The sequence below is a fragment of the Oncorhynchus gorbuscha genome, linkage group LG13, assembly GCF_021184085.1.
Source record: "Oncorhynchus gorbuscha isolate QuinsamMale2020 ecotype Even-year linkage group LG13, OgorEven_v1.0, whole genome shotgun sequence".
NCBI classification, from domain to species: domain Eukaryota; kingdom Metazoa; phylum Chordata; class Actinopteri; order Salmoniformes; family Salmonidae; genus Oncorhynchus; species Oncorhynchus gorbuscha.
This window is the reverse complement of record NC_060185.1, coordinates 32,738,880-32,751,995: the sequence shown is the minus strand read 5'-3', so window position 1 is coordinate 32,751,995 and position 13,116 is coordinate 32,738,880. Positions and strand designations below refer to the sequence as shown.

At 43.2% G+C, this 13,116-nt stretch overlaps 1 protein-coding gene across 1 annotated transcript in view; it reads left to right on the top strand.

Annotated features, from left to right (window-relative positions):
- LOC123992730 (multidrug and toxin extrusion protein 1-like) overlaps positions 1-13,116 on the top strand; it is a 44,629-nt gene that overhangs the window by 30,148 nt on the left and 1,365 nt on the right. Inside the window, exons 5-16 of the mRNA XM_046294190.1 lie at positions 1,705-1,747; positions 1,937-1,981; positions 6,586-6,683; positions 6,841-6,938; positions 7,039-7,152; positions 7,270-7,337; positions 7,587-7,695; positions 7,849-7,924; positions 8,025-8,094; positions 12,200-12,332; positions 12,728-12,822; positions 13,006-13,083. Coding sequence (XP_046150146.1) covers positions 1,705-1,747; positions 1,937-1,981; positions 6,586-6,683; positions 6,841-6,938; positions 7,039-7,152; positions 7,270-7,337; positions 7,587-7,695; positions 7,849-7,924; positions 8,025-8,094; positions 12,200-12,332; positions 12,728-12,822; positions 13,006-13,083 — 1,027 coding nt within the window. The remainder of the gene's footprint in view (positions 1-1,704; positions 1,748-1,936; positions 1,982-6,585; positions 6,684-6,840; positions 6,939-7,038; positions 7,153-7,269; positions 7,338-7,586; positions 7,696-7,848; positions 7,925-8,024; positions 8,095-12,199; positions 12,333-12,727; positions 12,823-13,005; positions 13,084-13,116) is intronic.

Genomic DNA, 13,116 nt, shown 5'->3' with positions numbered 1-13,116 from the left:
GTTATTGACCCTGGTCATACCCTATGACTAGCTCCAGAGTTGTTCTTGACCCTGGTTATACCCTATAACTAGCTTCAGAGTTGATTATTGACCCTGGTCATACCCTATGACTAGCTCCAGAGTTGATTATTGACCCTGGTTATACCCTATGACTAGCTTCAGAGTTGTTCCTGACCCTGGTTGTACCCTATGACTAGCTTCAGAGTTGTTCCTGACCCTGGTTATACCCTATGACTAGCTTCAGAGTTGTTCCTGACCCTGGTTATACCCTATGACTAGCTTCAGAGTTGTTCCTGACCCTGGTTATACCCTATGACTAGCTTCAGAGTTGTTCCTGACCCTGGTTATACCCTATGACTAGTTTCAGAGTTGTTCCTGACCCTGGTTATACCCTATGACTAGCTTCAGAGTTGTTCCTGACCCTGGTTATACCCTATGACTAGCTTCAGAGTTGTTCCTGACCCTGGTTATACCCTATGACTAGCTTGAGTTGTTCCTGACCCTGGTTATACCCTATGACTAGCTTCAGAGTTGTTCCTGACCCTGGTTATACCCTATGACTAGCTTCAGAGTTGTTCCTGACCCTGGTTATACCCTATGACTAGCTTCAGAGTTGTTCCTGACCCTGGTTATACCCTATGACTAGCTTCAGAGTTGTTCCTGACCCTGGTTATACCCTATGACTAGCTTCAGAGTTGTTCCTGACCCTGGTTATACCCTATGACTAGCTTCAGAGTTGTTCCTGACCCTGGTTATACCCTATGACTAGCTTCAGAGTTGTTCCTGACCCTGGTTATACCCTATGACTAGCTTGAGTTGTTCCTGACCCTGGTTATACCCTATGACTAGCTTCAGAGTTGTTCCTGACCCTGGTTATACCCTATGACTAGCTTCAGAGTTGTTCCTGACCCTGGTTATACCCTATGACTAGCTTCAGAGTTGTTCCTGACCCTGGTTATACCCTATGACTAGCTTCAGAGTTGTTCCTGACCCTGGTTATACCCTATGACTAGCTTCAGAGTTGTTCCTGACCCTGGTTATACCCTATGACTAGCTTCAGAGTTGTTCCTGACCCTGGTTATACCCTATGACTAGCTTCAGAGTTGTTCCTGACCCTGGTTATACCCTATGACTAGCTTCAGAGTTGTTCCTGACCCTGGTTATACCCTATGACTAGCTTCAGAGTTGTTCCTGACCCTGGTTATACCCTATGACTAACTCCACGGTCACATGGTCGGGAAAAACATGAGGCCCTACTCACACTGTATGACTCAGACCTGAGCACATCACAGATACAGCCAATGCATGGTATTGTGCTTCTGATGTTGGATAAAGATAATGTGCTTGTTTGTATGCTAATTGAGGGAGAACAGAACTCCTCGTTCTCTTAGCTGCAATAACACCATCTCTGACTGCTCTCGCCATCAAAAGTGGCCCCTGGCAATTCCCCAAACACTCCATTCAGTGGAAATGACAGCAATGTTTTCACAGCCAATTGACCTACTCAATGAGATGTACAGATTGCTGTTAGTTTCTAGATGCAATAAACATTCTGTCACTGCTGCCTGAATAGGTGATTTTCACGGACAACATAATGGTAAATTGATAGAGTTTAGCAGTACGTGGTGTGTATAGGGTAAATACATGGAAACAGGTATAGTAATGGTGTGTGATTTAACAGGTAATACATGCTCTGTCTTTCAGAATAGCACAGCTGTATGTCATCGCCTACCTACCTGCAGTACCAGTGAGTCATCTGTTTTATCAAACACCCACTTCTTTAGTGTGGCCTCAATTGTGTCTGAGTTTTCAACTAGATGGCTCCATTAACCTATTCTTATCAGATGAATAGTACATTTTATGTCTTTTCATTTAATTGCATTAAACATCCTCTCGTCCCTGTGTTTATAATTTACTCTGCATCTCTTTCTTTCAGGCTATTTTCCTGCATCAACTTCAGGCTTCTTATCTCCAGAACCAGGTACACTGACCGTGCTGCTGGGCTACAAATGACTTGTTTTGTTCCACACCTCATCGCGTCTATAGAAATAAGAATGAATAGAGGGGCTTTGGATGCTTTATCCCTTACAATTGACTGGTAAACTCCTAGGTACACTCACAATGGCTGCCTGGTATTGTGATGCAATCATTTTCATGGTATTTGGGAATGTTCTACCAAGTGATGCTGGATTACCATGGTAATGAAGAATATTAATTCAAATGATGCCAACTGATGTGGCTCATGCAATGGAATATATTTTTTGTAAGGTCAGTTGAGTTGACTCAAAAAATCCCAGCACAGATTGAAGGGTACACTTTGTGATTTTAGTGTGTTGGGTGTTGGGAGAAAAGCCACTTAGCTTCCATTACGAAGGACACTAGAATCACCCTGTGGAAAGAACGATGGATGGATGGGTTTAACTGGAGAGAAGAATGATGAAGGGTGGAGAGTATCACTACTGTACTTTTAATGCTGTAATGTGTGATACAGAATGTCCAGTCCTATTCAAAATGCCCAAGCATGATCTCTATCAAATCAATCAAATGTATTTATAAAGCCCTTTTTACATCAGTCAATGTCACAAAGTGCTATACAGAAACTCAGCCTAAAACCCCAAACAGCAAGCAATGCAGATGTAGAAGCACGTTGGCTAGGAAAAACTCCCTAGAAAGGCAGGAACCGAGGAAGAAACCTAGAGAGGAACCAGGCTCTGAGGGGTGACCAGTCCACTTCTGTCTGTGCTGGGTGGAGATTATAACAGTACGTGGCCAAGATGTTCAAACGTTCATAGATGACCAGCAGGGTCAAATAATAATAATCACAGTGGCTGTAGAGGGTGCAACAGGTCAGCACCTCAAGAGTAAATGTTGGCTTTTCATAGCCGATCATTCAGAGTTAGAGACAGCAGGTGCAGTAGAAAGAGAGAGTCGAAAACAACAGGTCCGGGACAAGGTAGCATGTAGGTGCCAGCAGCACGACCAGGTGGACTAGGTACAGCAAGGAGTCATCAGGTCAGGTAGTCTTGAGGCATGGTCCTAGGGCTCAGGTCCCCCGAGAAAAGAAAGAAAGGAAGAAAGAAAGAGAGAGAGAGAAAAAGATAGAGAGAGAGCATACTTAAATTAACACAGGACGCTGGATAAGACACACATCAAATCAAATCAAATCACATTTATTTATATAGCCCTTCGTACATCAGCTGATATCTCAAAGTGCTGTACAGAAACCCAGCCTAAAACCCCAAACAGTAAGCAATGCAGGTGTAGAAGCACGGTGGCTAGGAAAAACTCCCTAGAAAGGCCAAAACCTAGGAAGAAACCTAGAGAGGAACCAGGCTATGTGTGGTGGCCAGTCCTCTTCTGGTTGTGCCGGGTGGAGATTATAACAGAACATGGCCAAGATGTTATGTTCAAATGTTCATAAATGACCAGCATGGTCCAATAATAATAAGGCAGAACAGTTGAAACTGGAGCAGCAGCACGGCCAGGTGGACTGGGGACAGCAAGGAGTCATCATGTCAGGTAGTCCTGAGGCATGGTCCTAGGGCTCAGGTCCTCCGAGAGAGAAAAAGAAAGAGAGAAGGAGTGAATTAGAGAACGCACACTTAGATTCACACAGGACACCAAATAGGACAGGAGAAGTACTCCAGATATAACAAACTGACCCTAGCCCCCCGACACATAAACTACTGCAGCATAAATACTGGCAGCTGAGACAGGAGGGGTCAGGAGACACTGTGGCCCCATCCGAGGACACCCCCGGACAGGGTCAAACAGGGAGGATATAACCCCACCCACTTTGCCAAAGCACAGCCCCAACACCACTAGAGGGATATCTTCAACCACCGACTTACCATCCTGAGACAAGGCTGAGTATAGCCCACAAAGATCTCCGCCATGGCACAACCCAAGGGGGGGGCACCAACCCAGACAGGATGACCACATCAGTGAATCAACCCACTCAGGTGACGCACCCTTTCCAGGGACGGCATGAGAGAGCCCAAGTAAGCCAGTGACTCAGCCCCTGTAATAGGGTTAGAGGCAGAGAATCCCAGTGGAAAGAGGGGAACCGGCCAGGCAGAGACAGCAAGGGCGGTTCGTTGCTCCAGAGCCTTTCCGTTCACCTTCACACTCCTGGGCCAGACTACACTCAATCATATGACCCACTGAAGAGATTATTCTTCAGTAAAGACTTAAAGGTTGAGACCGGTTTGCGTCTCTGACATGAGTAGGCAGACTGTTCCATAAAAATTGAGCTCTATAGGAGAAAGCCCTGCCTCGAGCTGTTTGCTTAGAAATTCTAGGGACAATTAGGAGGCCTGCGTCTTGTGACCGTAGCGTACGTGTAGGTATGTACGGCAGGACCAAATCAGAGAGATAGGTAGGAGCAAGCCCATGTAATGCTTTGTAGGTTAGCAGTAAAACCTTGAAATCAACCCTTTCTTTGACAGGAAGCCAGTGTAGGGAGGCTAGCACTGGTGTAATATGATCAAATTTTTGGGTTCTAGTCAGGATTCTAGCAGCCGTATTTACCTCTAACTGAAGTCTACTTAGTGCTTTATCCGGATAGCCGGAAAGTAGAGCATTGAAGTAGTCTAACCTAGAAGTGACAAAAGCATGGATTAATTTTTCTGCATCATTTTTGGACAGAAAGTTTCAGATTTTTGCAATGTTACGTAGATGTAAAAAAAGCTGTCCTTGAAATGGTCTTGATATGTTCTTCAAAAGAGAGATCAGGGTCCAGAGTAACGCCAAGGTCCTTCACAGTTTTATTTGAGATGATTGTACAACCATTAAGATTCATTGTCAGATTCAACAGAAGATCTCTTTGTTTCTTGGGACCTAGAACAAGCATCTCTGTTTTGTCCGAGTTTAAAAGTAGAAAGTTTGCAGCCATCCACTTCCTTATGTCTGAAACACATGCTTCTAGCAAGGGCAATTTTGGGGCTTCACCATGTTTCATTGAAATGTACAGCTGTGTGTCATCCGCATAGCAGTGAAAGTTAACATTATGTTTTCGAATAACATCCCCAAGAGGTCAAATATATAGTGAAAACAATAGTGGTCCTAAAACGGAACCTTGAGGAACACCGAAATTTACAGTTGATTTGTCAGAGGACAAACCATTCACAGAGACAAACTGATATCTTTCCGACAGATAAGATCTAAACCAGGCCAGAACTTGTCCGTGTAGACCAATTTGGGTTTCCAATCTCTCCAAAAGAATGTGGTGATCGATGGTATCAAAAGCAGCACTAAGGTCTAGGAGCACGAGGACAGATGCAGAGCCTCGGTCCGATGCAATTAAAATGTAATTTACCACCTTCACAAGTGCAGTCTCAGTGCTATGATGGGGTCTAAAACTAGACTGAAGCATTTCGTATACATTGTTTGTCTTCAGGAAGGCAGTGAGTTGCTGCGCAACAGCCTTTTCTAAAAATGTTGAGAGGAATGGAAGATTCGATATAGGCCAATAGTTTTTTATATTTTCTGGGTCAAGGTTTGGCTTTTTCAAGAGAGGCTTTATTACTGCCACTTTTAGTGAGTTTGGTACACATCCGGTGGATAGAGAGCCATGTATTATGTTCAGCATAGGAGCACAAGAAATACTCCAGATATAACAGACTGATCCTAGAACCCCAACACATAAACTATTGCAGCTTAAATACTGGAGGCTGAGACAGGTGGGGTCGGGAGATACTGTGGCCCCGTTCACCTTCACACCCCTGAGCCAGTCTACACTCAATCATAGGACCTACTGAAGAGATGAGTCTTCAATAAAGACTTAAAGGTCGAGACCGAGTCTGCGTCTCTCACATGGGTAGGCAGACCACCAGAGAAAGCCCTGCCTCCAGCTGTTTGCTTAGAAATTCTAGGGACAATGAGGAGGCCTGCGTCTTGTGACCGTAGCGTACGTGTAGGTATGTACGGCAGGACCAAATCGGAAAGATAGGTAGGAGCAAGCCCATGTAATAATTTGTAGGTTAGCAGTAAAACCTTGAAATCACCACTAGCCTTAACAGGAAACCAGTGTAGAGAGGCTATTACTGGAGTAATATGATTACATTTTTGAGTTCTAGTGAAAATTCTAGCAGCCGTGTTTAGCACTAGCTGAAGTTAATTTAGTGCTTTATCCGGGTAGCCAGAAAGTAGAGCATTGCAGTAGTCTAATCTAGAAGTGAGTGGAGCTAGAGGAGTTAGAGCCCTGTCTATGTTCATAGATAAGATGAGAGCACCCCTCCAGCTTGGATGGATTCTGTCACTCCTCAGCAGGCCAGGCACGGTCCTGTTTGTGGGTGAGTCCCAGAAAGAGGGCCAATTATCTTCTTTGGAAGGGCAGAAAACAGTTTTCAACTAGTGATTGAGTTGTGAGACTCTGCTGTAGAGCTCATCACTCCCCCTAACTGGGAGGGGGCCAGAGACAATTACTCGATGCCGACACATCTTTCTCGCTGATATACACACTGAAGCTGTGTTGCACTTGGTGACCTCTGACTGTTTCAGAGGAAAACAGTCATCTAGGAGTACAGTAACCCAGGTTAGGTGTGAATCGAATGATCATATCAACTAGTGTGTTTCTGTGCTCAGGGGATATTTCTGCCTCAGATGTACACAGCAGCAGCGGCCAACATCGCCAACGTGGTGACAAACTATATCCTGCTCTACTGGATGGACCTGGGAGTTATGTAGGTGTGCTCACGCAAGAAACATTGATAACAGTGCCATATTCTTAACAGTCAGTAACATAGCCAGAGTATCAATTATGTACCAACTACTGTAATTATGCAATGTTCATTATCATTTCATGGAGTGTGTGTTTTTGTTTGTGTGTTTGTTTTCTAGAGGGTCTGCAGCAGCTAATACACTCTCCCAGCTCTACATATGTTCCTTCTTGTTTGCTTACATTTGTTGGAAGAAGCTACATGTGAAAACATGGGGAGGTAAGAGAAAGTCCATCTCTCTGACTGTGCCAAATGAATGTGACCTATTGAAATAGACCAGTTTGTGTTGGGATAAACAGGCTTTTGTCTCCCCCTACAGGTTGGACCACAGAAGCGCTACAGGAGTGGGGCTCTTATATGAAACTAGCCATCCCCAGTACACTGATGCTATGTTTCGAATGGTGGATCTATGAGCTTGGGGGATTCCTTGCAGGTACATTTCAGCTCTTAAGATTAACACCAATGAACCAATGAACAGTCACATTAAAAAAGGCCAAAACACCCATATCAATGTAACATCCACCTCTGCATTCTTCCCTCTCGTTCTCAGGCATGCTGAGTGAAGTGGACCTGGCTGCTCAACATGTGGTCATAATGCTGGCTTTCATCAACTACATGGTAATGTGTACAGAACTCTTTACACACCTACTCGAAAACCTATCATGGAAACCAAATTAAACCCAATGCACTGGCCATCCAGTCCAAATAAACTGAAGAATAATCCAAAATGTACTGTACATGTGTGCTACAGATCAAGATCAAATCTGAGTTAAAAGCAGACATTATCTTTGTTTGAGGCATGGTTAGACTAAGACAGCAAGCTGTTTATGAGGCGTCTAGATAACGTGTTGTGTTGTGCGGGTAAAGTTCCCCATGGGGATCCAGGCTGCAGCATGTGTTCGTGTGGGGAATGCTCTTGGGGCCGGAGACACAGCTGGGGCCATCCTCACCAGCAAGGTGTCCCTCGCCCTCTCAGGTCAGTCACACACTTACTCTAGCTCATATGGCCCTTATTTCAACCATCACAACTACGGTGAACTATGGTGAACTAAAATGATAATAATTACTTTGACAAACTAGTTGTTTTTTTGCAGTAGTACATGTCTTTTTCCTCCATTCCACGTCCTAGGTTCAATGGCAGTAATTCAGGGAATTGTGCTGATCTCTACTAAAACAGTGATAGCCTTCATGTTTACTTCTGATGAGTAAGTAGGGTGTACATATAGTCAACATAATGATTCAAATCAAGACCATCCCAAATTGTAACCTGACCATCCCAATAACGATTATTTAATTCCTTTTCAGTCAGATCATAGATCTGGTCTCTCAACTTCTCAACGTGTACTGTGTCCTTCAGTTCTTTGATGGGCTAGTGGTAAGTGCACTCAAGTGGTTTGTAACCATTGAATAAATTAATAACATTTTATACAATAGTACTGCTATAATTAGAAATCATGAATATACTTTACCAGTCATAAGTTTGGACACACCTACTCATTCCAGGGTTTTCCTTTATTTTTGTACTAATTTCAACATTGTAGAATATGTCGTGTCTTTGGCTATGCCGGATTAAGTGGTATGACATGCTATTCTATAAAATTAATTCTGATTACCTGATTGAGCTAATCATGTAAATGTAATTAAATAGCGAGTCAGGCACCACAAAATTATATCTATAGAGCTGTTATCTTCCGAATAAACTCTTAAAGACCTAGTAATATTTGACATCAATAGCAGTCAATATTAATCGTCATCTTAATTCAGTCTCATCTGAAAGTTGTAAATTCTTGGTTATCTGCACGAACCCTGGCTAACAATTTGAATCAGAAATACAAAATTGGGTTTAATTATTTATTTACTAAATACCTAACTAATCACACAGAATTACACATATGTAACAGTATAACTTTAGTCCGTCCCCTCGAACCAGGGACCATCTGCACACATCAACAACTGACACCCACAAAGCATCGTTACCCATCGCTCCACAAAAACCGCTGTCCTTGCAGAGCAAGGGGAACCACTACTTTAAGGTCTCAAAGCGAGTGATGTCACCCATTGAAATGCTATTAGTGCGCACCACCGCTAACTAGCTAGCCATTTCACATCGGTTACACATACACATAATTAAATCATAACTTGATTACAAATTACGTCATATAGGAAAACATCCCTAGTAGGCGGAACAGATATGACAGCTTGTTACACAAAAGAAAGGGGGCTGGGTTTGAGTGAAAGAGAGGGAAGACTGAGGAACAAAGGGCAAAGCTGTGCTATCGTAAATACAGTATCTTATGCATTCTAAATTACCGCCCATTTGGAAAAGGAAAATGCAATAAATATTTACTCTGAGCTGCGCTTCGGTAGGTTGGTGGTAGATGGAAGGCCGTGTTGCCCAACCGAGTCCTTCGTCCTTTGAAGAATGTCTGCTGGTAAATTGAATACGTTGTAGTAACGTCGTTGTGTGGTAAACGGGATACTCTATCTGTTCCTTCCTAACCCTCGTTTGCAGCGGCTGGTGCTAACTCAACGGCTAGGAGGTATCACTTCTGTAGTGAATAAGATTTCAAAGTCCATACCATTTGCAACCAAAGCTCACTCTGATGTAGGCTTCGTTCTGTAGTTATTATCTGAACCATTCTGACATCGGACCGTCGTCCTCACGTCCTCGGAACAGGAGGTTACATTGTCGTCAAGGGCTTATATAGGAAGGGAGAGGAGGGCGTGTTTGAAAAGTTTTGTCCCTTCACAGGGGCAGGCCACTGATTGATCAGAGCCCTATCTTATGAAAACCCAAATCTCACATTTTAGAAGCTAAAATCACATTTCATCCCATCACGAGTAATTTCATATTCAAACATTTAAATTGAACAACAATTGCATGTGAATCCGATAACTCTGATGTGGAGACTTTCCACTGTAGAGTTTATGTAATCTTATCATTGATGAGAATGTCTCAAATGACAACCGAACTGACATCATATTCATTAAGTACCACCGCATATGTTCCATTGGTCGTATTACCAGAATATAGTTCATTTCCCCCCACCTTCTGATGTTCCCAGAATCTCTATGTTAACCAAGGGGTTTGCAAATGTAACATCAGTAGGGTAGAGAGAGGGAAAAGGGGGTAAGAGGTATTTATGACTGTCATAAACCTATCCCCCAGGCCAACATCATGGCAAATACTAGTGAAGACATCAAAACAATTAAATAACACATATGGAATCATGTAGTAACCAAAAAAGTGTTAATCAAATCAAAATATATTTTTATATTTCAGATTCTTCAAAGTAGCCACCCTTGCCCTGATGACAGCTTTGCACATTCTTGGCATTCTCTCAACCAGCTTCACCTGAAATGCTTTTCCAACAGTCATGAAGCTTCATGAGGTAGTCACCTGGAATCCATTTCAATTAACACGTGTGCCTTGTTAAAAGTTCATTTGTGGAATTTCTTTCCTTCTTAATCCGTTTGAGCCAATCAGTTGTGTTGTGACAAGGTAGGTGTGGTATACACAAGATAGCCCTGTTTAGTAAAAGACCAAGTCCATATTATGGCAAGAACAGCTCAAATAAGCAAAGAGAAACAACGGCCCATCATTACTTTAAGATGTGAAGGTCAGTTAATCCGGGAACATTTCAAGAACTTTGAAAGTTTCTTCAAGAGCAGTCGTAAAAACCATCAAGCGCTATGATGAAATCAAATCAAATCAAAGTTTACCTGTCACATGCGCCGAATACAACAGGTGTAGACCTTAGCGTGAAATGCTTACTTACTGGCTCTAACCAATAGTGCAAAAAAGGTGTTAGGTGAACAATAGGTAAGTAAAGAAATAAAACAACAGTAAAAAGACTATAAAAAGACAGTAGCGAGGCTATAAAAGTAGGGAGGCTACATACAGACACCAGTTAGTCAGCCTGATTGAGGCAGTATGTTCATGTAGATATGGTTAAAGTGACTATGCATATATGATGAACAGAGAGTAGCAGTAGCATAAAAGAGGGGTTGGCTGGTGGTGGGTGGCGGGTGGCGGGACACAATGCAGATAGCCCGGTTAGCCAATGTGCGGGAGCACTGGTTTCTCGGCCCAATTGAGGTAGTATGTACATGAATGTATAGTTAAAGTGACAATGCATATATGATAAACAGAGAGTAGCAGCAGCAGCAGAAAAAAATATTATGCAAATAGTCCGGGTAGCCATTTGATTACCTGTTCAGGAGTCTTATGGCTTGGGGGTAAAAACTGTTGAGAAGCCTTTTTGTCCTAGACTTGGCACTCCGGTACCGCTTGCCATGCGGTAGTAGAGAGAACCGTCTTTGACTGGGGTGGCTGGGGTCTTTGACAATTTGGCTCTCATGAAGACCGCCACAGGAAAGGAAGACCCAGAGTTACCTCTGCTGCAGAGGATAAGTTCATTAGAGTTACCAGCCTCAGAAATCGGCAATTAACTGCACCTCAGATTGCAGCCCAAATAAATGCTTCACAGAGTTCAAGTAACAGACACATCTCAACATCAACTGTTCAGAGGAGACTGTGTGAATCACCTTCAAGGTCAAATTGCTGCAAAGAAACCACTAGACATTAGACCGGTGGAAATCTGTCCTTTGGTCTGATGAGTCAAAATTTGAGATTTTTGGTTCCAACCGCCGTGTCTTTGTGAGACGCAGAGTAGGTGAACGGATGATCTCCGCATGTGTGGTTCCTACAGTGAAGCGGAGGAGGAGGTATGATGGTGTGGGGGTGCTTTGATGGCGACACTGTCACGTGAAGAAACTGTCAAAGTTCTTGAAATGTTCCCGGATTAACTGACCTTCACATCTTAAAGTAATGATGGACTGTCGTTTCTCTTTGCTTATTTGAGCTGTTCTTGCCATAATATGGACTTGGTCTTTTACCAAACAGGACTAACTTCTGTATGCCACCCCTACCTTGTCACAACACAACTGATTGGCTCAAATGCATTAAGAAGGAAAGACATTCCACAAATGAACTTTTAACAAGGCAAACCTGTTCATTGAAATGCATTCCATTCCACCTCATGAAGCTCCTCCAAGACTGTTGGAAAAACATTTCAGGTGAAGCTGGTTGAGAGAATGCCAAGAGTGTGCAAAGCTGTCATCAAGTCAAAGGGTGGCTACTTTGCAGAATCTCAAATATAAAATATATTTTGATTTGTTTAACACTATTTTGGTTACTGCATGATTCCATATGTGTTATTTCATAGTTTTAATGTCTTCACTATTATTCTACAATGTAGAAAATAGTACAAAAATAAAGAAAAACCCTTTAATGAGTAGCTGTGTCCAATCTTTTGACTGGTACTGTATGTTGGAATAAGAGGGATCGTCTATGTAATTTTCCAGGATCCTGGAATACTTGTTGAATGAGTGATGAGACATGAAACCTGCTGACCGCCAGCTAACAGTGTGTCTCTCTGTGAACACCCACTAATCTCAGATTTGTCTGTCTGTTCCAGTGTGTGTGCATGGGCATCATCCTGGGCATGGGCAAACAGAAGATAGCAGCGATGGCTAATCTTATCACCTACTACTGTGTTGGTCTTCCACTGGGCATCTCTTTGATGTTCACAGCTGGCCTCAAGGTCCTAGGTATTTACTCATTTCTGAATTTTATGAAAACCGAACACAATTCCTTTTCAAGACCAGAGTTCTTTGCTCATGCTTACTGCCTTGCCACATACTTGCAACAGAAGTATGGTCATGATCAAATTCAGGAAAATATTTTGCTTTCACTAGTAATCAAGAATCATGAATTGCGGGAGTATTCTTTGTTGAAGAGGACACAATGTTCTGTGTCTTTGGTCAAAGCCGGTATAACCTCCTATCCTCTCCTCTCCTCTCCTCTCCTCTCCTCTCCTCTCCTCTCCTCTCCTCTCCTCTCCTCTCCTCTCCTCTCCTCTCCTCTCCTCTCCTCTCCTCTCCTCTCCTCTCCTCTCCTCTCCTCTCCTCTCCTCTCCTCTCCCTTTCCCCTTTCCTCTACACAGGGTTCTGGTTAGGCCTGTTCATCTGTGTAATTCTACAGTCCACTTTCTTCATCACTGTCATCTTCAGGCTCAACTGGAAGAGAATGACAGAGAAGGTATGTCACCAGTGGCTTTTCACTTCCGTATCTGGAACATATAATGGCTTAGGTGATTGAAAGACTGACAGCCCATACCTCCATCTTTATGGTTTCTGTGAAGCATAGTAGTGGCTTGGGGCGGGTGAAGGAAATGGTTTGCTGTCAGTTGAGAGCATCATGGAGTTAATCTGTTTGTGACAGGCTGTGAAACGAGCTGGAAAGGCTGGACATATGGTGAGGAATATAGTTGCACCTGACCACACAGAGAACAGTGGAAGTGTGAGTAAAAACATGTTGCTCAGTCCTATGTTC